This window comes from Planococcus citri, chromosome 1 (genome assembly GCF_950023065.1).
Source record: "Planococcus citri chromosome 1, ihPlaCitr1.1, whole genome shotgun sequence".
Lineage (NCBI taxonomy): Eukaryota > Metazoa > Arthropoda > Insecta > Hemiptera > Pseudococcidae > Planococcus > Planococcus citri.
Window position 1 is genome coordinate 66,430,097 of NC_088677.1, and position 21,970 is coordinate 66,452,066.

The following is a 21,970-nucleotide window of genomic DNA, read 5'->3' on the forward strand; positions in this document are numbered from 1 at the left end:
ATTTTGTAGAAAGTCCGATTTTTGATACATTAGTGAAAATGTGATATTACAGAATTGTTTCAATAGTGATGTTCGTGATGACTGAGCCTTTTTTTTTTTTGAAAGATGCATCAGGAAGCAAAAGAAACTCCTTGGAGATTCGATGCACCGTTTGAAAAAAATCCAACAAGTTTTTTCAATTTTCATTTTTTTCACATTTTTGAAATGGAATTTTTAAATGTGTTTTTTTTTTTTGAAAATGTCTTAGTCGAAAAATTACAAAATCGTCGAAATTTTCATAAAAATTCTGTAAACTATTGAAAGGTATTCAAATTATCGAAATGATCGTTGTAAAAATGTTGCAAATGTTCGAATATTTTGAGAAATATGTTGAAAGAAGTTTGAATAAAAGTATAGGTAATGTATTTAGAATTTTATAACAGCTGATTTTGAAAATTCTGTGTAGACATGTCCTATTGTCTAATCCTAATAAGTATAATAAAAATTTCATAAAAATTAATAGAGCGACGTAAAACAGTCAAAATATGATAAAAAATTAAACATTGTACAAAACATTGTCTTGAAACGTGACGAAATGGCGTTTGAAAGTCATTTTAAAATGTTGCTAAAAATTCCCATAAATTGTTCCCAGCTTCACGAAGTATATATCTCTTGATCAGATTTTTCATTCGTTTTCACAATCTTCTCAACAGCTCGAATATTTCGTGTCTTTATCTAGTTGCATACCTAGTGCTTAAAGTTGACGCACTCATCGCTGGAAAATTCCACTAAAGTGCTGTGAAAAATTACCCATCAAGTCCTTAGTTTTTCTCGTTGCAGTAGAATACTGTTATTAGGAGTCAGCAGGCCGAAATTTTTATCATATTTTATAGGAAATTTCATCTCCGATGAGATTCGATAAGTGTAATGCCACAATGCGTAAATCAGTCCAACCTTGACTATGATTTTGGCGAAACGAGCTCCTAAAATAATTTTACAACGATGTTATTAAAATGTTGAGTACTTAAAACAAATCATAATGTGTACCGGGTGTTCTGTAAATTAATACGGGAATATAAATTGGATTATTGACCACAAAAATTGAAAGGAAAAGTGTCTCTGTCTAGTATTCTTGTCCCTTAAATTTTCATGGTCAGCAAACCAATTTACATCTGTACGTTGTTCTAGTATTCGATACTTGTTTCAAAACACTCACTATTCTTGTGTAAAGGCAGTGTTACCTATGCAATATCTTGGCCCTTCTCCGAAAGGCAAATACGTATAATTCTGTCGTTTGGATTTTTCTTCTTCCGAAAAACGTTCTGGGCGGAATTCCTGCGGATTATCGAAGTATTTCTCATCCATATGTAGTCCATAATTTGAGAGCACAATCGGCGTAGCAGCAGGTATCACAACTTTGGAATCTGCCACTTTGTAGTTTTTTACCGTTCTTCTGAACAGGACCGCGGCTGATGGATATTTTCTTAGTGTTTCTAGAAAATGTTGAAAATTGGGAATTCATCATTCAACTGTTTGCAATTATTGAAAGGCTGAAGAAAACGTGGTAAAAAAATGAAAAATGAAAAATGAATGCGAAACATTTGTCTGTGTATACTAACCTTGAATTACCATATCTGTGTAAGTCATTTGTTTCAGACCATCGTATGTCAGTTGGCCATCACTGGCTGAGATAACATCGATTATTTCTTGTCTAACTTTATCCTGAATATGTTGATTTTGTGATAATTCCATAAGTGCGTAGCTCAGGGTCGTCGATGATGTCTCGAATCCAGCCAGGTAAAATATGAAAGCTTGTGCTGCCAGCGATTCATTCGTTATTTCTGTAACAGATAAAATAGTAATTGAAACGACCCGGAGAAAGGGGGGAAGATGAAAGATACAAATTGATTATTCGTTGAATCCTTACTCGAATCAGTTTTAATCTCTCTAGCGCTTCCATTTTGATTGACAAATTGTTGTGAACTTTTCTCCTTTTCTACAGTATTGTCAAGTTTTGGGAAAATGTAGTCATTTTTCAGCGTTATTAGCAAGTCTAAAAGGTCATTTCGTTTGACGTTGTTTTTTTCTCGATAATCGATGGCCTTGTAAACGATGTCGCCGAAAAAATCTTGCGTTTTCAAGTCGAAAAATGTTATTTTCAATAATCTTTTCAATCGCTGCGGCATCTCGAATTCAAACATTCGAAAAAGCGATCTGAGCCTTAAAAAATTGAACATTTTTGGATTATTTTCAAACAAAATTATAGTCGAAGGGTATTTTTTTCTGTTATACCTATTTACCTGAACTGTAGGAGTTTTTTGCCCATTATGATGAATTCAGCATTTGGATCGTCCAACGAGTTGGTCTGCAGACCGAATGCACAGTTTCCTATCACATCGGTAGTGTACCTGGATGATAACTCCTTGACGTCAAAAAATTTGTCGTATTGTGTTTGGTCAATAACTTCGGAAAGTTTTTCGCCACATGCTTTCACTAAAGGTAACATCAGTTTCATTTTTCCAGTTGTGAATGCGTTGGTAAGTTTGATTCTGAGGCTTCTCCAATCATCGTCTTTAAATTTAAAATAAGCTTTGGATAGTTGAAAAAAAAATAACTAGAAATAAATGAAAAATGTAAACTTACTTTGCATAGTGAACAAATGATGGCTCAAAGGTTCCAAGTCCTGATCGATTTTCCAGCCACGGTCGCTGAAGTAGGCGAAATCCTTGATCCATATGTCTTTGATTAGGTCCGGATCTCTGATCAGTATCATTGGTTTGGTTCCAAAAAAAACGCCAGCGAATCTGTGCGGTTCTAATTTTTTATACAAATCCGCGAAACCTTCAGCCATAGATTTTCGTAATAAAATAACATCAGTCATGTTACCAAACAAGGGAGTTGGTTTGATGTAAGGTATGCCATGTTGCTCGAAAAATGAATAGGTTTTTTTCAAATACCAGTACAAATAAAGTACCGACGAAATAAGTAACAAAATTACCGAGTTGAAGAAAAACATTTTTAACGCGTGTATTAGGGACCTATTCGAATGCCCAAGGATGATCGTGTGCGAATGTCAACTCATTCGGAACTACATTTACGCGAATGGTGTTTTTTTGAGGGTAAAATCGGCGTAGTTCATTTCAATGTTTTTCTTATCGAAGTTGTTAAAATATTTCGTGTGGATGATAATAAATTCATTCAACTCACGAGTAGGTACTTATTCGAGCTTACCTGACATGAGCTGATAGCGAGAAATATCAATCGATCGAACAATTGATGCGAATATGAATGAAATCACGTTTGGCGTAGAAATTCTGAGAGATTGTATGAATTGAAGGATGACCTTTGGTACCCATCACTAGGCTTAGGGTATTTTCTTTTGTTATTTGTTACTTGTGCGAATTCGCGATAACATCTATTTCGTTTTACATTGACTTGAAGAAATAGCATTTTTTGTATTTTTTCAAGGTTTTAGTGCTCTTCTCTATTTTTGTAGTATTGCAACGTCGTTGTTGAACGTTGTTTTTTTATCTTGAACGCGGCGCGATAATTGACAAAAAAGTCGTAATTTTTATAAACATTTTCCAAGAAATGTTGGAAAATACAAAGAAAATTATCAAATTGGCTATAAAATCACTGAAAATAACAAAAATAGATAGGCACCTACGTAAAATACTAAAATAGCCTAAAGGAAACAAAAAGTGAGTGATATGAATTAACATTTAATAAATTGACATTGTGCAAAATGGTGGAAAAATCTGAAAAATTGATTCGCAAAAAAATTGATTCAATGCATATGAAGTTTATTTAAAATTATGAAAAAGTTATGCATACTTATGTAAATGGTTAAAATTTTGGCAACACCTATACCTACCCATTGTCAAAATTGTGCAAAATATTGATGAAAATGACCTATATAAATCAAAATTATGAGCCATGAAAAACTTGTGGAATGGACAAATCGTCGCTCCCGTGCAGAAACCTCGTAAGTCCAAGTAAGTTTTTCAAAAAACTTTTTTTTGACTTTTCTTATAGGAAAAAACACGAGGAATCGAATAGAAGAAACCTCGTAAGTCTTAAAAAATTAGCTAGCACTCTTACCAGGCAATTCATAAACATCAAACGAACAAAACCTCGTATGTCCAAATTTTTCAGGATGAAAACCATGTGAAAACCTCGTAAGTCGGAGGACTTACGAGGTTTTTGCCATGGACTACCATTGACATACTAGGTTTTTGATACAAGAAAACCTCATATGTCCACATTGCATTAAATAAAATCCAATTATTTGATGTAGAACTAATGTTGAAGTAATGATATGTTTGAAAATACTATCCAGGTATTGCCCTAAAACATAAAATCGAAAAGTTGGTGGAATCTTTTATAAAATGAACTTTTTAAACAGTTTTTTGTACCTCCTGTAAAATTTTCAAATTTGGACTTACGAGGTTTCTGCACGGGAGCGACCAAATGGTCTACCAATACTTCTCAAAAAATTACCGGTAATTTACCAAAATCGGTTATCACTAGACCTATAATAATAATTTACTAGAATCACTGTATGTACCTATTTTACCAAAATTCATCATGGAATTTACCAAAATACCAATAATTTAACAAAATGTTGTGAAATATCTACAATTTACTCAAATTGTAATAGCTATAATTATCCATACTACGTTATGGTAATATGGATGGGATGTATCACTTATAGGAATAGATCTAGGAAATATCACTATAGGTGATAGGAAATTGCCCGAGCCAGGGTTGTGGGATATTATCCGCTAAATAACTATTACATAATAGCTACCAATCGATGCCTGCGGTTGAGGAATCAACTGCTAACTACCACACCGATGCTTCAGATGCCCACCTCCCCCGCATTCCTACTACTGGGTGTGTCTCCTACTACTTACTTCCTGCTCGCGGAAACTAGAGCTTCACCACTGGGGGTGATAGGCGTACTATTATGCCACTTAAGTCATAATAGCCCTATCCATTACCTGGAGGGTACGAAACCACCTCACAAAGTCGTCATGGGGCTAGCCGGCGCAGGACCACTCCCACATGAGTCGTTTACACATCCGAAGATGTGCCCTAGTGCTGAATACAGCTTTCCCTAACCAGACTTGATGCAGTAATGTATCGCATCTCCCTAATAGACTTATCTTGTGAGGCGAACAAGGTATTTCACTAAATTCACGGCACTCCCTAATAGAACACACAGCTCTCGAACGGTGTAGTATCTTTAACCCAGCGACGATACGCGAAACGGCCAGTGGACGAACACCCGAATTGGCCAACAACGAACATTCGCCTTTCGCTTCACGTACGCGGCATTCCCTAAAGACCTGGGTCTGTAGACTATTCACGCGGCGGCGATCACGCAGAGCACAAACGCGGCACTCCCTATAAGACTATTTCCCTAACATTGCACCCCGAAGGGTACGCAAGTGTACTGAGACAGGCCACGGTGATGGAATTAACCATCAGACAACGACCACTAAAGCACATTGCCCTATGCCAGTTACACTGCCGAGACAGGCAATGAACATAACCGCAAACCACACCACATACAATGTCACCGCAGATGGCAACCTTGTAAAGGCGAGACAGCCCAACACACAAGGAATAGCACAACCACCAAGTCCTACTAGGCTACCGAGGAAGGCAACCTAGTAGGATCGAGACAGCTCAACTACTGACGTTCTAGTCTCTCGTAACCTCGCGCTTCGGCTCGGCTACTGCCACATAGCCACGCCCATCGGCGTTGCTAGTGGGAGCTAGACGCAGTGTTACCACTCATACGTAACCGTAAAGTACCGCATAAACATGCTTGGCCATAAAGTATATCACAAAATTACCAGTAATTTAATAGGATTACAGAGTTTCACCAAAATTACCAATAATTTTCTAAAATACAGGTAATTTTCCAAAGCTACCACTATCAGTAACATACCAGAAAATCCGGGTAAATTTACAAAGATTTTTAGGTACTTAATTGATTCAAATTATCAGAAATTTCTTAAAATCATCAGTAATTCATCAAAATTATTAGTAATTTACCAAAATTACGAGTAATGTACCAAAATTACCAATATTTTACCAAAATTACCCACTTAAGTACCAGTAATTTAACAAAATTGCTCATTTACCAAAATTATCTGTAATTTACTAAAATTACTCGTAATTTACCAAAATTACTCTAATTTACCAAAATTACCCTAATTTACCAAAATTACCCTAATTACCAAAATTACCCTAATTTACCAAAATTACCCTAATTTACCAAAATTACCCTAATTTACCAAAATTACCCTAATTTACCAAAATTACCCTAATTTACCAAAATTACCCTAATTTACCATAATTACCCCAATTTACCAATTGCCCATTTACCAGAATTATCTGTAATTTACCAAAATTACCTGTAATTTACCAAATTTTATATTTATTGGCGCAAGCTAGATAATATAATATATAAATTGAAAAAAAAATTACCAAAGTTTTCCGTAATTTACCAAATTACCTACTTGTAATTTACCAAAATTACCTGTAATTTACCAAAATTACCTGTAATTTACCAAAACTACCTGTAATTTACCAAAATTACCTGTAATTTACCAAAATTAACCACTTACCAAAATTATCTGTAACTAAAATTTGCCAGAAATATGTATGCCAAAAGCGATTAAAAGTTATCAAAGTAGGTAGGTACGTACATAATAAAAATTACCATCGATTTATTAGTTGCTTAAAAGCAGTAATGAAAAAAAAATTGCATTTGTAGGAACTCTGCAGAATTCTCAAGTTTGTAAAAGTCTGATTAGTCTGACAAAATGTCTACAAGTCATTGTACTTGGCAGCTCATATTGACTTCTGTTTCCAAGAAGTTATTAAAAAATGGACTTGAATCTACCAAGTGGGGCATAAATAATCCTAAATGACAGATTTTTAGAAAATTATCTCAAAATTCGGTTTTTCATTCCTAAAAATCTTATACTTTGCTCACAAATTGGACTAACTCTTGCAACTCCACAGAATATTCGTGTGCAAGATAAAAGAGATGAACTTTCAATTTACTTAATACATATTGAAAATCTATAACAACACGTTTATTTCACTTGAAATATAATTTCTTTACAAAACTAGTCACATACAATTTCTCAACAAAAAAATACTCTTTCAAAAATTTAAAAAAAAAATGAATAAAAAACTCGTTAAAAATATCAATTAGTGAAAATATTACTTCATAATTATGAAAAATTCGTACAAAATGATCAAGTTGGAGTTGTTTTTTTCCAAAATCACTCAGATGATTTTTTTTTTAAATATAAATTTTAAAAAATTTGAAAATTTCAGATCTTTTACTGGGACGAATTCCAGAATGAAACACATTAGTGCTGACGACCTAAATGTGCTTAAGTACATATTATTTACTTGGCTAAAAACATCTGAGAAAAATAATGTTACACGCAATATTTACGTCCTCTAATAATCGTTTAGTTTTTCTCGTTGTATTAAAACACTGTTACTGGGAGCCAACAAACCGAAATTCTTATCAAATTCTATAGGAAACTTCATTTTAGGTGATACTTGATAAGAGAAATTTCTCAGTGCATAAATTAAACCCATTTTTACGTTGAGTTTGGCGAAACGTGCTCCTGAAAAAAAAAATTCAAAAGTTGAGATGATTTAATTTTACTAGTAAAATTTTTATTTTGTGGAATTCTTCGTGTTACCTATGCAGTATCTCGGTCCTTCTCCAAATGGCAAATATGTGAAATTCGGTCGCTTGGATTTCTCCTCTTCGGTAAAACGTTCTGGGCGAAATTCCTGCGGATTATCGTAGTATTTTTCGTCCGAATGTATTCCATAGACTGACACGATGATTGATGTTTCAGCCGGTATTACGACATCGGAATCGCGTATTTTGTAGTTTTGCGACGTTCTTCTGGATAATATTGATAGCGGTGGGTATTTTCGTAACGATTCTGGTCAACATATTCGAATGAGTGGTTAGGTTTTTAGGGGAGTGTATTGATGAGGAGAAGTCCCAACTGGCAAAAAATTTCAGATCAGGGCTAGAAAAATCAAATTCTGGCGAATTTTTCTAGATAGTTACGAATGAATTTATTTCTGTCCTGTTCCCATTTTTGATTCTAGGCTTCAGCGAATTTATAAATTTCCTCAAAAAATTGTACTATGAAAAATTGTGTGGAAAATATTTTACCTTGAGGAGTAAATTGGCCAATCCGATTATTTGGATTTCATTTGAATTTCTGTTTGTATTTTTTAAAAACCCAAAAAATCTAAAATCTGCTGAAAACTTCAAAATGGCTGGAAGCCAACACCCCATTGGATTCGTCAAGTCAAAATATAGTGTTGATGAAAAATCGATCTTTCAGCTTTGCTTTAATTTATTTTATCAGACATTTTTTCATGAAAGTTGTCCAAATTTGAATTTTCCCAGATTCACCAAGAATAAAAAATTTACTCATTCTTAGGGCTTGAAAATATTTTTAAATGCCTTTTTGCTTTTTCAATTTTTTTTTCACGTGATCCAAGATTAAGTTTTCTGCCAGTTGAGACGTCTCTTTTGTGAAGAAAGTAAAATTATCGGAATTAGGTGTTAAGGAGGTTTTTGCTTTAGTCTAAAAGTCATTAGGTAAACTTTTTCCAGCTTTCTTTTTACCTTCGATCACCATATCCACGTACGTCATTTGTTTCAAAACGTCGTAGTTCAGTTGCCCATCGTTGGCGGAAATAACGTCGTTGATTTCTTGGCGAACTTTATCTTGAATATGTTCATTTTGCGATAACTCGAAAAGCACGTAGCACAGGTTTGTCGACGACGTCTCGAATCCTGCCAAAAAAAATAAGAGAGCTTGTGCGGCCAGTAATTCATCGGTAATCTCTGCAATAAAATCATGTTCAGAATTGAAAACAGAAACCAATGTAATAAATCAAATTTACAGATAACTAATGTACTACGTATCGAGAAAATTTTCTTACTTAGGTTATTTTTGCCATCTTTGTCACCTCCGACTCCGTCGAGGAATTTTTGTAAATCTTCTTGCTCCGTGGCGTCTTTGGGCAAGTCGGATGATTTTTCGCTTTTCAATCCGATTAGCAAATCTAATAGGTCTTTTCTTACCACGTTATTTTTTTCTCGATAATCGATGGTTTTGTAAACAGTTTCACCGAAGAAATTTTGATATTTTACATCGACTAGAGTAATGTTGAATAATTTGATTAGTTTTGCTGGTATGTTCAGTTGGAGGAATCGTAAGAGTGATCGAAATCTGAAAATAGTAGGTATAATCTGGTTAGTCTCATTTTCATGCGAATGATAGATTAGGAATACGCCTTCAGTATTATTTGAAGGCAACCTTTCGTGCTCTCTTGGTTTTCTTTCACGCCTGCATTTTTGATCGAGACCACTATTTTGGTTCGAACGCTTGAATTAATTGTTTGCAAATCGATGTCCTGTTTAAACGAAAGACTTCCCTAAATATGTACTTGAATTATCAGTGTACCGAATTTTATTTTTGCTAAAAGTGCAGGTCAGGTCAAGATGGGTGTTAAAACTTTCTTGATAACTATTGTTTGATGTTTTATTCTTGTATGCCGCAAATGATAATTAATCCCGAACAAATTAACGCTGGTGGTGTAAATTTGTATTTTTAATATCGTTTGTAAACTTTTTAACCTCGTTAATTTGCAATATCAACCAACATTGTACGTATGTAATGTAAGTTGATGAAATAATGATGATAAGCATCCTACCTCGTATTAGGGTCATTCCACGTTAATTCAACCAAGAAATGGTAAAGGGGGGGGGTCGGCGATTTTTTTGAAATTTTTCCTGTGGAATAGACCTTTCGAAGGGATGACCAGTGGTGTAAAGAAAGTCGCTGTGTCGCTGTGGCTGGTATAATTAACCCAAGATAGAGCCTAATTACCTTCCAGAATGCTAGGTATCTAATTAAAACCAAGTTAATGTTCATATGTAGAGACTCCTGTTACCTATCACTCGACTAGTTCACATTTAAACCACGAATTCGTTATTGAAAGTATTGCTCGAAATAACTAAATTTACATCCAACGTGTTACATAGTTTATTAACACATTAGCTGTACAATTACGTTAAATACTTTGAACAATACGAAACTAATTATTGTGGATTCGCGATTACAATTATAAACAAACATTAAACCGATAGAACATGACGTTTAACCTAATTAAAACATTCCTGTCTTTACAACATACATTGCCGCGCGAATCACAGCCCTCTAGTCCTTTTTAAAGGCTGCTAGGGGGTTTCAAAGTTTTCAGTGAACTCGAAATATCATTCATTTCAGCAGTGGATTACTCGATAGCCGCGATACCTACCAAAATGGAACTTTTTCCAATAGTTAGGGGGTTTGAAAGGCTTTTCGGTGATATAAAAATCAGTGTTGCCACTTTTTTTCGTATGAAAAATTAGCTCGAAAAGTTTCAAAACGTAGTTTTCATATCGTTCCGACTTTCAAAAATTTTGAAAAAAATATATTATGGGGAACTTTTCATGCTGAACAACATAAAAATTAAGATGGCATTATTTCGTAAAATCGATTTAAAAAAATAGAAAGTTTGCGAAAAAATGCGATTTTTTGATTTAAAACACGAAAAAAAGTTTTGGTTGGTAAAGTTGACTCATTTGACCCTTATTTTTACGTATCCGTGGAAAAAGTTGAAAAAAACTTTTTCACTCGATGAAATAAACTCATCACAAAAGAATCAAAATTTGAAAAAATTCAATTTTCAATTCCAAGCATCAAAAAACGTTTAAATCTATTCAGTTGTCTTATTTTGACAATTTCTGACGTATTTCATGAAAAAGTTGATAAAAATTACACTTATAGCAAAAAAATTAAAATTTCGTTCATTTTTTCAATTCTCTCGGGATTTTAATAATTTTTAAACGGGGAAGGGGGAGTGTGGAAATCTTGCTGGAAGCTTTAGACGAGCTGAGAATAGTGAAATATGGAGTTTTCGAAACATGCCTTTTTTATGGCTTTTTTTTTTAAACTATTGACTTGCATTAATTTTGTTTTGGTGATCAATTTTCTGGTTTCGAAATTGAAATTTTATTCGCTCATAATGAAAAGATTCACAAAACAAACTATAAGTTGTTCAAGGAAGATTTTTCACCAAAAAAAAAACCTTCACGAAATATTGTCTTATTTGATGAATTTGTTAACAAGCAACTCATTGATTTTCACAAATTCTCCTTCAAAATCAATCTTTCAAACAGCTGCAAAAATATGCAGCTCTTCTATAATTTTTTTTTGGGTCGTAGGTATCTGAAAATAATTAATGAAAAAAAATTGAATAAAATATGCAGCTCTTTTGTAATTTTTTTTGGGTCGTATCTGAAAATAATTAATGAAAAAACAAGCCATCAGCTATTCGCTGATTGCAAGAGAGTTTTTGCATTTACCTTTTGCTTATTGGGTGATCTAAATTCTAATGCTGTATGCTTTTGAATAGTTCTTCAACAAATCTTGATGTATGATCAATATAATCTCACCTCAGACATACCTAGACGAAATATCGTAATTTATTTTATTTTGAAAAATTATTAATTTTTCTGAATTTACCGTTTCAATTCTTGTATAGATACTTAGAAAGATGCCCGATTTTTATAAAATTAAATTCAAAATAATCTTTGGAATTTTGCTACACGAAATATATCGTTATATTTTATTTTGGAAAATTACAATCTTCACATGATCTTCACCGATTCGATTTGTTTTTCGTTGTTGAAAAAAAAAATGAAAGATAAACAACAACAATAATATTTTAAACTTGATTCGAAATTCAGATAAAAACATAAACGTAGCCAATTATTTATGCATATTGCTTAGCATTTTAATAATTAAAATGCTACGACGACGACGACGACGTTGACGACGATGACGATGACGACGTTGACGACTGTGAAAAAGTGGTTACAATAGAGTTTTTTCGCGCTCCGCGCAAAAACTCTAAAAAGGGAAAAAGTTGAATATTTGAGTAGAAAGTGGGTTCAAAAGGAGAAAGTGATCAGATTAGTTTCCTTTCTGTTGAGGATTTTTTTTCTAGAGAAATTTTGAAAATTAAATTTTGGCTAAATAATGAATATGAAAAGAAAAAAGTAATTTCAGGTAACTCTACTGGAAAGATGAAATGTTGTATGTACCTACCCCTACCTATACCTGCTTTTTATTTTTGAACCCTCCCCCATCCCATCCTGAATCGACTCGATGCAGTTTTTAGTTTCAGATCTTCTTGGGTACGTAGTTGTGGAACCTCCAGAAAATTTTTGGAGGTTGAAATCGACGTCAAACTTTATAAATTACGATAAAATTTGTGTTTCTCACTTTCATCCTCGCAAATCACTATTACGTATAATTCTCCAGAGTATGGAAAGTGCTTCTGGGAGATTAATAACTCCCCCTGGAGTGATTCATGATCTAGTGTCCATTTTACTCGATAGGTACTTTAATCAAAGATGGGAGAGTTTCAATGTCTGAAGATGCTTTCAGATTTTCACTTAAATTTGTATACATAGAAAGAGATAACTTTTTTTGTTGAAGGGAGAAGGAGGCAGTCTAAGTTGGAAAATGAGAAAAAAATCTCCACGACGATGTCAAAAAATATGTACCTACAGAAAAAATTTCACACCTCTCGTTTGAACCTTCTTCGCTCCACCTCCCCCCCGCCCTCTCCATACTCTGAGCCAGATGAGATTCAAAGCTTAAACATTGTCAACGAATTTGAGAAATTCATAAAATAAAATTCGTCTGTGAAATAATTTTAAAATGAATATTTTTTATAACAAAATATCGCTAGTTTTAATCTTACAATCCTTATCATGTTTTTAGAGACAATATGAAAATAAGGAAAGGTGTCAAAATTTCGATTATTTCTTCATTATTGATAATTTGACATCTGATATTCCACAAAACAACCGATTTGGTGATCAAGATTTGAGGCCCTGGATCAAAATGAGGCACTTTGCCCCATCACTTTTTTTAAAGAGTCAAATTAGAAGTTTAAAAAAGGTCGCGTCACTTTTTTCAAAGAGTCAAGTGAAAAGTTAAAAAAATGTCACCAACTACCAGTCTTTTATACTAAATACATAGTTTCGAGCTTTCAAAGTGTTCTCTCTTATATTTGTTTACCTGAATTGTAACAACTTCTTGCCCATCATTCTGAATTCCGAATCGGGATTCTCTAATGAATTCGTATCTAGTCCGAATGCGCAGCTTCCTATCACATCTGTTGTATATCTCGCCGCTAGATCTTTGATATCGATGGATTCGTGTGAGGGTGTGTTATCGATAACTTTTTGGAATTTTTCAGCACACCTTTGCACCAATGGAAACATCATTTTCATTTTACCGGTTGTAAAAGTGGTGGTCAGTTTCATTCTGAGATTTCTCCATTCGTCGCCTTAAAAAAATGGCAAAAGTAGGAATTTTTGAAAATTACACCTGTTTACGATTTGGTAGGTAGGAACTATGTACTTTTTTTTTGGCTAAGAAACTTTTTTGTATACCTAGGTTTCCTTACCTTTCATAAGAAACAAATTGTAACTCAACGGTTCCAAAGTCTGATCTACGTTAAATCCGCGATCGCTGAAATAAGCGAAATCTTTGATCAAAATATCCTTCAGGAGTTCCGGATCTCTGATCATTATCATCGGTTTCGTCCCAGCGTAAATTCCGGCGAACTTATGAGGTTCGAGGCTTTTATACAAGTCTGCAAAAGCTTCGGCCATAGATTTACGTAATAAAATAACGTCCGTCAAGTTACCGAACACGAATGTAGGTTTGATGTATGGTATTCCATGTTGCTCGAAAAACGAATACGTTTTTTTCAAATACCAATACAAATAAAGCACCGAGGATATGATTAGCAATATAACCGAATTATACAAGTACATATTATTGTTTATTTTCAACACACTTTGTTTTTACTCGAGCGCGAATTTCAAACTGGATTATTTTATAGAAAATTTTTCGCGCGTGTTTCACTCAACCAGACTAATAATAATATTATACATAGGTGTGCTGAAGTAACGAATCGAACATGCGAATAGATAATCAAATGATTTATAATCAAGTTTGGTTCGCGAAGAAATTTATTCTGCGAATGTCGTTTGAACATACTGAACTGGTCGTCTGACAGAGTTGGGTGGAATATTTTGGCTAGGAAACAATTTTAAACTACGTCGTACGTGAGTATTCGGTGATAAAGATTCGCATAAAATTCGTAAATAATGGTGTAGCGATGTAATGTAGGCCTATGTTATCATATACGAAAAGTTGTGGGTAACCTTGGATGGTTCGTTGGTAATGACACATGAGATAGGACTACTCGAAAAACGTTGGCTTGGTCAAGGACAAGGTAAACATATTACGTACGTTGTATAAGTTTAAAACCACGTTGTGATGTTTACAGTTGATAATTCTTGGTGATAAAGCGTTGTTTTAAAAAAATTGAGTATGATACTCGATGTATGGAAATTTTTTACGTTTTAACGGATTCAAATATGACACGGAAATGAACGAATTGGTCATTTTTTTTGGTTGTAGGATCGCGAGGGAATTGCTTACACGATTAAACGACTGTACTCAATCATTCGTCTCATTGCCGAATAATTGATTCCAGGCCAAATTTTGATGGGGTGGGGGGGGGGTAAAGAGTACAGTCGGAAGTAGACTCGATCGAGAAAGAGTAGGGTGGTGTGAAGATCTTATAAGAGTAATTATGTGGATTGAAGTGGTGTTGTTTTGAAATGGTGTTTATTGGCTCTTAGACCTTCAAATTAATTTGGTACTTTTTACGTATGCAAGAATAATTCTCTTTTTTATGGGAGTATTATACTGAATACCTAGTGAAAGTAATGACGGTGATTTGAGTAAAAGGAAATTTATGTACCTACTTGGTGAAAAAGTGCTAAGTTTTGATATTTTTCTTGGTTGAATGTTACGAAATGAATAACATCGCCTGGGGCTTGAAAGGAACACGTTTCCAGTGTCTAAAAAAAAAACATTTTTCCAATGATCTTTACATTTCATATCTCTGATTTTTTACGTGTAGGATTTGCTGATGTTTTCCAAAAAATTTATATCAAACCAATTTCTTAATATTGTGGTTTTCGCCTAGGAAAAGTAGGTATAAGTACAGTAATGTATTGAAAAAAAATGAAAATAAAAGCCAAAAAAAAATGGTTCTTATGGGACTAGGAAATTTTAAAAGTATCTATCTATAAAATTTGATTCGTGACTGCACTTCTGAACGTGTGCATGTAGCTAGATGCAACTTTGACAGAGGTGTACAATTGCATTTAACTTTACCTATGATTAACGTATTAAAATATTTTTTTGTTGCCCTTGAAATGAGCGTATAATAACCGGTCGAGTTGGTGATAATGATCAGTTTTTGCTTTGATATCAATTTGCAATACCTACTTGGCTATTATAAATACGTAGTAATTGATCGACGATGACTTGATGTTCTAAATTATATACGTAAGTTGAAAGATCTCTGAAGTCGTTATTGAGCTGGTCACAAGTTGAAGGTGAAGAATTTACGTGATTTTTATGCAACTCTCCTTCCTCCCTCCCTTAAACGAGTAATATTGTTTTTGAATTTTTCAGAATCATTCACATTATATAGTCAATGAACGATAAGTGATTTATAGTTATCTGTTTTTTCAATTTTTTTCACCCCTTCTATTACTGTGTAAGCATGACCAGAATTTTGAACTCCCAAATTTCAGGTATTATTTTTTAAAGGGTTTTCTTATTTATCGAGCTATTTAGGTAATTTCTGCTGAAGTAGTTTAATTAGTTCTTTGTTTTCTTTGCTGTCCTCTCTTTCTTTTTTCTTCAGATAAAGGAAGGGGGAAGATGAACTCTTGGATGTGCCAGATCTTCAATTTATTTTTCAAAATTTGATGACTCCAAGCAAAAATTCTATTTTTTCCAAATATCGAATATCGATTTAGGTCTGTCTGGCCTCTCAAGGGTTTCTGTACTCCCATCTGGCCTCTCATGTCTGTTTGACCTCTCAAGTCATTGATCCGTTAGTATTGCTTTTCAAGGTCATCTGTATCCCTAGTCTGGCCTCTCGAGGTGGTCTGAGTGCCAGTCTGGCTTTTTAAGGCCATTGAACTGCGTATCTGTACATTCAAGGTCACTGACCCGTCTGTATGGCCTCTCAAAGCCGGGGTGTCTGCAGGCTTCTTGAGGTCATTGACCTGTCTCACTGATAGTCCAGGAGCCCAACCTGAAAAAATGTACGAGGGGGGTTGAAATTGGGGACCCAGCCCAAAAGTTACTATATGTAGTCCTCTTTCCAGAAATGCCACTCTGGCAATTCGCAGGTGGGGCTTTCAAGCACAGCAAAAGCTCAAAGTTCACAATTTTTATGAACTTTCAACTTGGAAAGTTTTATGGCTGAAACTGGGGGATTCTGATAGGATTTTTCACGCTGAATCCAAATATGCCGGTCTGCCGACCCCTAAGTGTCCCCAAAGGGATGCCAGAGTGGGTTAAAGGGGTAAAAATCGCAAAAAATGCTGTAGTTTTTCAATAAATTTTCGTAAAAATCAAATAGATGACAAAAAGTGGCGAATTCTTGAAGAATTTTTCGCGCTGAATCCAAATATGTCAGTCTGCTAACCCCTAAATGCCTCCAAAGGGGTGCCAGACTACTTTAAAGGAGTGAAAAAGGCAAAATATTGAGGTTTTTCACATCTTAGGCGCATAAACATAGCATTATTTGGTACCTAATTATTTTATTCGAATGTGGTTTGCGAACATCATTTTTGAAAACAGCATAAAATTCTTGTAGACATCCATACGCGAGGTGACAAAAATTTTCAACCGTCTCCCCTCATATTTACCCCTCGAAATGGCGTTTTTCAACTTATTTTATGATTTTTAACAATGTAGATTTCGCGAGGTACATTTGTGATCTGTCACGAGAAAACCAGCTTAGTGTCCAAAAAATCGATATTAGGGTGCTGAATCCGACTGTGGGGGTTGAAACGTTCGCGAAAGATTCTCTTGACCCTAAATCTGAGGTCAAAAAAATAGAGCAACTACAGTAAAAGTTGAAAAAATTTTTTTCTTGATTTTCTTGAAAGGTATGTCTTGGGGAGTCCAAATGCAAATTTTTGCAACAATTGGCCCACATTTGGAGGATTTGTGCCATATTTTGAAATTTGAATAAAGCTTGAGTTGGAAAAATCAACTCTTTTCACCTTGAACAAATTTGTTAAGAAACGGGATAAATTTAATAATAATAACTTATTCTTCATTAATAATTCATACTCAGGTAGTTTTTGCAACATTTTTGGCGAAAAATTCAAAAAAATCAAAAAAATTGATTTTGGGAAATTTTGATTATTGGACTTGGCAACCTTGAATGTGATGATTTTGAAAAAAAAATATCGGGTTATGTTGGCACTCATGGGGGCCAAAAGTGGTGCAAGTTTCACGGACCTACAAATTTTAGATCACCTGATACATAGACTCAAATCTTCAAATGCCCTTCCTGTAAAAACCCCTTTAACCCACTCTGGCACCCCTTTGGGGACACTTAGGGGTCGGCAGACCGGCATATTTGGATTCAGCGTGAAAAATCCTATAAGAATCCCCCAGTTTCAGCCATAAAACTTTCCAAGTTGAAAGTTCATAAAAATTGTGAACTTTGAGCTTTCGCTGTGCTTAAAAGCCCCACCTGCGAATTGCCAGAGTGGCATTTCTGGAAAGAGGACTACATGTAGTAACTTTTGGGCCGGGTCCCCAATTTCAACCCCCCTCGTACATTTTTTCAGGTTGGGCTCCCTGACTATGACTTTTAAATGTCATTGAACTGCATGTCTGTACTTGCAAGGTCACTGACCCATCTGTCTGGCCTCTCAAGACAGGTATCTGCCTTTTTAAGGTCATTGACCTGTCTATGTACGTACTTGTGAGATCATTGACCCCACTGAATGGGTTCTCAAGGTCGGCTGTCTGGCTTCTTAAGGTCATTGATATGCCTATTTGACTTTTAGGGTCATTGAACTGTGTGGATGTATTTTCAAGGTCATTGACCTGTCTGTCTGTCTTCTCAAGGCTGTCTGAGTGCCTGTTTGACAGGTGCATTTCTCCGCCCCCCCACCATTTTCAACCCAATTGGTCGTGGTGGGGGGCTCACGTTTTCCCAGCCCCCCCCCGCCACAAACTTTTCTCAATATCTCCGAAAGGGTTAAAGCACAAACGACCAGACTTGAAGCACAAACAAGCACAAACGAACAACCTTACTTAGACCCTTATTGGCGGTGGTGGGGGACCGGGGAAATGCACCTTTGTTAGACTGTTCAATGTTGTCTGTCTGTCTGTCTGCTTGTCTGGCTTAGTAAGGTCATTGACCCATCTGTCTGATCTCTCAACGTTTTTAACCCGTCTCTCTGGACTTTCAAGGTTACCAACCTATCTGACATGTATCAAAAATGTCATGAGAATTATTTCCGTTTTCAGAAGTTTGGCATATTATTAAGAATTTATTGAGATTTTTAAAAAAGATGACATTCTGATGTTAGAAAGTCAATGAATTTTCCCCCTAAATGTTCAAAAAAAGTCGTTCGATTTTTTCAAGTTTTCAAATTGATGCTAAACGAAATTATTTTCTTTATTGCTGACCGGATGTGAACAACGATTGACTACTAGTGAGGAGGAGGGGTACTTTCATTGTTTGTTTTTTAATTTGAGAGTTTGAGATTTTTCCAACTTGAAACACTATTTTTTTAACCTGTTCAAGTGATCCTGAAAACATCTTTATCAGAAAAAGCTTTTCCCCTTTTTTGAGTCTTTCTATTTCTTTTCAATTTTTTTCGATTTCGGTCATCAATTTTTCATTAATTACATGGTAAGTTCGATTTTCGACTCCTCCCGGGAAAGCTAGAGAAAATTGAGGTTCTTCTACAACGGTAAGTAAAAAGTATATTTTCTACACATACGTTCTGAACAATTTCTAAAAATACACTCGTAAGTTGATTTATAATCGATTTTTTTGCAATTGTATTGCATGTTCGGGGCTCAGCAAACCAAAAGTCTTCTTAAATTCTATGGGAAATTTCATTTCGGGCGATTTTTGGTACGAGAAGTTCTTGAGGGCGTAAATTAGTCCAACTTTGACTTGCATTTTGGCGAATCGTTCGGCTGAAAGGAAATTAATTCAGAAATCGAGACAATGAGACATCGACCCGAATGAGTAAAATAATTAGTTATAGGTTTCTACTCGAATTGGTGCTGGTTATTTTACCTACCTATACAGACTCTGGGACCATCGCCAAATGGTAAATAAGCGTAATTTGATCGTTTGGCTTTTTCTTCTTCAGTGAAACGTTCTGGACGAAATTCGTTCGGGTTATCGTAATATTTTTCGTCTGAGTGTAGCCCATAGACTGATATAATTATCGATGTATGAGCAGGTATTATCACTTTGGTATTGTATTACCAACAATTTGATTTTTTTTTTCATTTTTCAATTGAGCTACAAACGTTTTCCATTCTTGATTCGAAATCACATCTCAAGAAAATTCAGAAAACGATAGTTTTAATTACAGCAGTGGGCGAATAGCTTATTCTTTTCATCGATACCTAACAAAATCTTATCTGCTACTATAAGTAAATTAAATTATACGATCTTCTTTTTTGCAACAATGGTGGATCTTTTGGATAAAGAAAACTAAAACCTTTAATAAATTCTATGGGAAATTTCATTTCGGGTGATTTTTCGTAGGAAAAGTTCTTGAGGGTGTGAACTAACCCAACTTTGCAACTTTGACTTGCATTTTTGCAAATCGTTCAGCTGTAAAAAAAAAAAAAAAAAAAAAAAAAAAAAAAAATGGGAAAGTTTGAATGTGTAAATAAGGCGGCAAGTACTCGAATGTGTTGTGGTTACTTTACCTATACAAATTCTGGGTCCATCACCGAATGGTAAATATCTAAACCAAATTCGGTCGTTTGGCCTTTTCTTCTTCAATGAAACGTTCTGGACGGAATTCGTTCGGGTTATCATAGTATTTTTCGTCGTAATGGATCCCATAGACTGGTATATAATGATCGATGTATGTGCAGGTACAAATATTATCGCTCTGGTGTTGGGTATCGCGTAATTTTCGGCAGTTTCTCGAAAAATGGCAGCAATTGGATATTTTCGTAATGTTTCTGAAAATCAAATGTATTTTAATGATTGAGTTGCCTTTGACTTTGGTGTTGCCAATGTTGCCATAACTTTATCCTTTCACCGTCTTGAGAGCTTCGTAAGTCAGTTGGTCATTGTTGGATGAAAGCACGTCGAGGATCTCTTGACGAGTTCTATCTTGGATAGGTCTATTTACACTTTACAGATAATTCCAATAAAACGAAACATAAGGCGGTGGAGGTTGCTTCGAAACCAGTGGTAAAGAATACGAATGCTTGAGCAGCTACAAATCATTTGCCATGTCTGGAATTTGAAATTATACTCGCCGTTTGTAAAAATTGTAATTTTCTTGGTGTTTTATGCTCCAAGTTGACAACTGGAATGTGCAGAAATATAGGTTATTGTCTTAATACCTACGTCGCCAGGGTGTCTACTGGCAAGAAAAAGGCAAGAAAGTTAGAAAAAGGCGAGAAATTCGCATGGGTGGCAAGAAAGTTAGAAAATAGTATAGAAATTCCTTTGAAAAGCAAGAAAATTTACAAGAATTCACATCAAAAATTTCTGAAAACTTGAAGTTATTCCACCAAAATTTCAAGTTTTTATATTGTTAAAATTGATGTTGTTCTACTTTTCAAATGGAAAATTTTCCAAAAATTTTGCCCTCGCTTCACTCGGGCCATTCAAGATAGTGTTTTCACAAATTTTAGAAATTCAAAAATTAAATAGGAAATTTTGGATTTCCAGGTAGGGTAATTACTCAAACCACTTGAAAAGTGCAATTTTTTCATTTTTTGAATAGAACTAACTTTTCAAAATTGTTGATATTATTGTGCTCCGATGAAAATGTAAAATAAAGCATACAAAATGGCCGTTTTTTCGTTTTTCACACAAATTTTTTCTACAAATTTTCGCTCTCGCTTCGCTCGAGCAGTAATTTTACCTTCATTTCAGTAAAATGATCATTCATTGTAAAGAGTTTTCTGAAACAACCTAAAATGTCGATTTTTCGTGTCTAACAATAAAATTCTGATTTTGCTCTCCCCTCAATCACAAATAAAAATATAAGCTCTTTCATGGTTTGATCCTGTTATTGAAGGGCCCAGTTCCAAGTCGGCCTAAGTCCATTTTTTCCGTTTCGAGAAAAACGCAAATAACTGTTTTTCTCGCCCTTCCGCTTCAATAATGAATGATGTGATTATATGGTTGTGAAGGTTGATCTTTCTGCTTTAAAGTACTGTATTGGTATTTTTTTAATTTTGCGTATTTTCAGCTCCAGAGCGCGTCAAAGAGTCAGAAAAAGTGGACTTAGGCCACTTTGGAATTATCTGATGTTAAAAATTTCGAAAAAGAGCTGAAAAAATGCGTTTTTTCAAAAAAAAAATTCACGAATCATTAATTTAATACATTTTTGAAACAATTTCATTCAAAGCACCTTCAAATTTCGTCTATTCTGAAAAAAAAAATGAATAAAATATTCGGTTTTTCTCCCCTGATCCGGCAAAACAGCGCTCCTGAGCGAAAAAAGTAACGTCAGGTGTTGGGACAAGGTGGTAAAGGTGTTAATCAACCTGTACCACCAGATGGCGCTGCTAACTCAAAAATGATAAAAATGGACTTAGGCCGACTTGGAACTGGGCCCTTCAATTGTATATGTCACTGGTATTTAGCACGTTAAAATTTTGATTTTTGTCAGAAAAATAACAATTTTTTGTCGGAAAAATGACATCATATTCCCCCTCCCCCCAAATAACAT

General features: G+C 34.7%; 2 protein-coding genes across 13 annotated transcripts; both read right to left on the reverse strand.

Moving 5' to 3' along the window:
- Positions 1–385: 385 nt before the first annotated feature.
- On the reverse strand, positions 386–5,696 carry LOC135841510 (cytochrome P450 6k1-like). 12 transcript variants are annotated; one of them, XM_065358565.1, is made up of 8 exons: positions 4,896–5,696; positions 3,854–3,891; positions 2,623–2,820; positions 2,280–2,550; positions 1,907–2,199; positions 1,599–1,820; positions 1,221–1,472; positions 386–962 (listed from the first exon to the last, which is right to left on the reverse strand). In XM_065358565.1, exons 2-8 carry the CDS (start codon positions 3,855–3,857, stop codon positions 793–795), a joined length of 1,410 nt encoding a protein of 469 aa, XP_065214637.1. In that variant the 5' UTR covers positions 3,858–3,891; positions 4,896–5,696; the 3' UTR covers positions 386–792. The 12 variants fall into 12 exon arrangements, with proteins under 12 accessions (XP_065214637.1, XP_065214591.1, XP_065214616.1 ...); XM_065358519.1 differs by having other exon boundaries at positions 3,854–4,546; XM_065358544.1 differs by lacking the exon at positions 3,854–3,891 and adding an exon at positions 4,547–4,614.
- Positions 5,697–7,093: 1,397 nt separating this feature from the next.
- LOC135841501 (cytochrome P450 6k1-like) lies at positions 7,094–14,235 on the reverse strand. The gene is made up of 6 exons (XM_065358492.1): positions 13,582–14,235; positions 13,191–13,461; positions 8,995–9,284; positions 8,675–8,896; positions 7,722–7,973; positions 7,094–7,643 (listed from the first exon to the last, which is right to left on the reverse strand). Exons 1-6 carry the CDS (start codon positions 13,952–13,954, stop codon positions 7,471–7,473), a joined length of 1,581 nt encoding a protein of 526 aa, XP_065214564.1. The 5' UTR covers positions 13,955–14,235; the 3' UTR covers positions 7,094–7,470.
- Positions 14,236–21,970: the final 7,735 nt, after the last annotated feature.

Coding starts and splice junctions, on each gene's coding strand:
- LOC135841501 (XM_065358492.1), bottom strand. CDS start 13,954: ATGTACTTGTATAATTCGGTTATATTGCTAATCATATCCTCGGTGCTT. Junction 8,897..8,994: donor AGATGGCAAAAATAACCTAA/GTAAGAAAATTT, acceptor ATTTTATTGCAG/AGATTACCGATGAATTACTG. Junction 7,644..7,721: donor AGGACCGAGATACTGCATAG/GTAACACGAAGA, acceptor TTTTTTTTTCAG/GAGCACGTTTCGCCAAACTC.
- LOC135841510 (XM_065358503.1), bottom strand. CDS start 2,995: ATGTTTTTCTTCAACTCGGTAATTTTGTTACTTATTTCGTCGGTACTT. Junction 2,551..2,622: donor TCATTTGTTCACTATGCAAA/GTAAGTTTACAT, acceptor TTAAATTTAAAG/ACGATGATTGGAGAAGCCTC. Junction 1,473..1,598: donor CACAGATATGGTAATTCAAG/GTTAGTATACAC, acceptor AACATTTTCTAG/AAACACTAAGAAAATATCCA.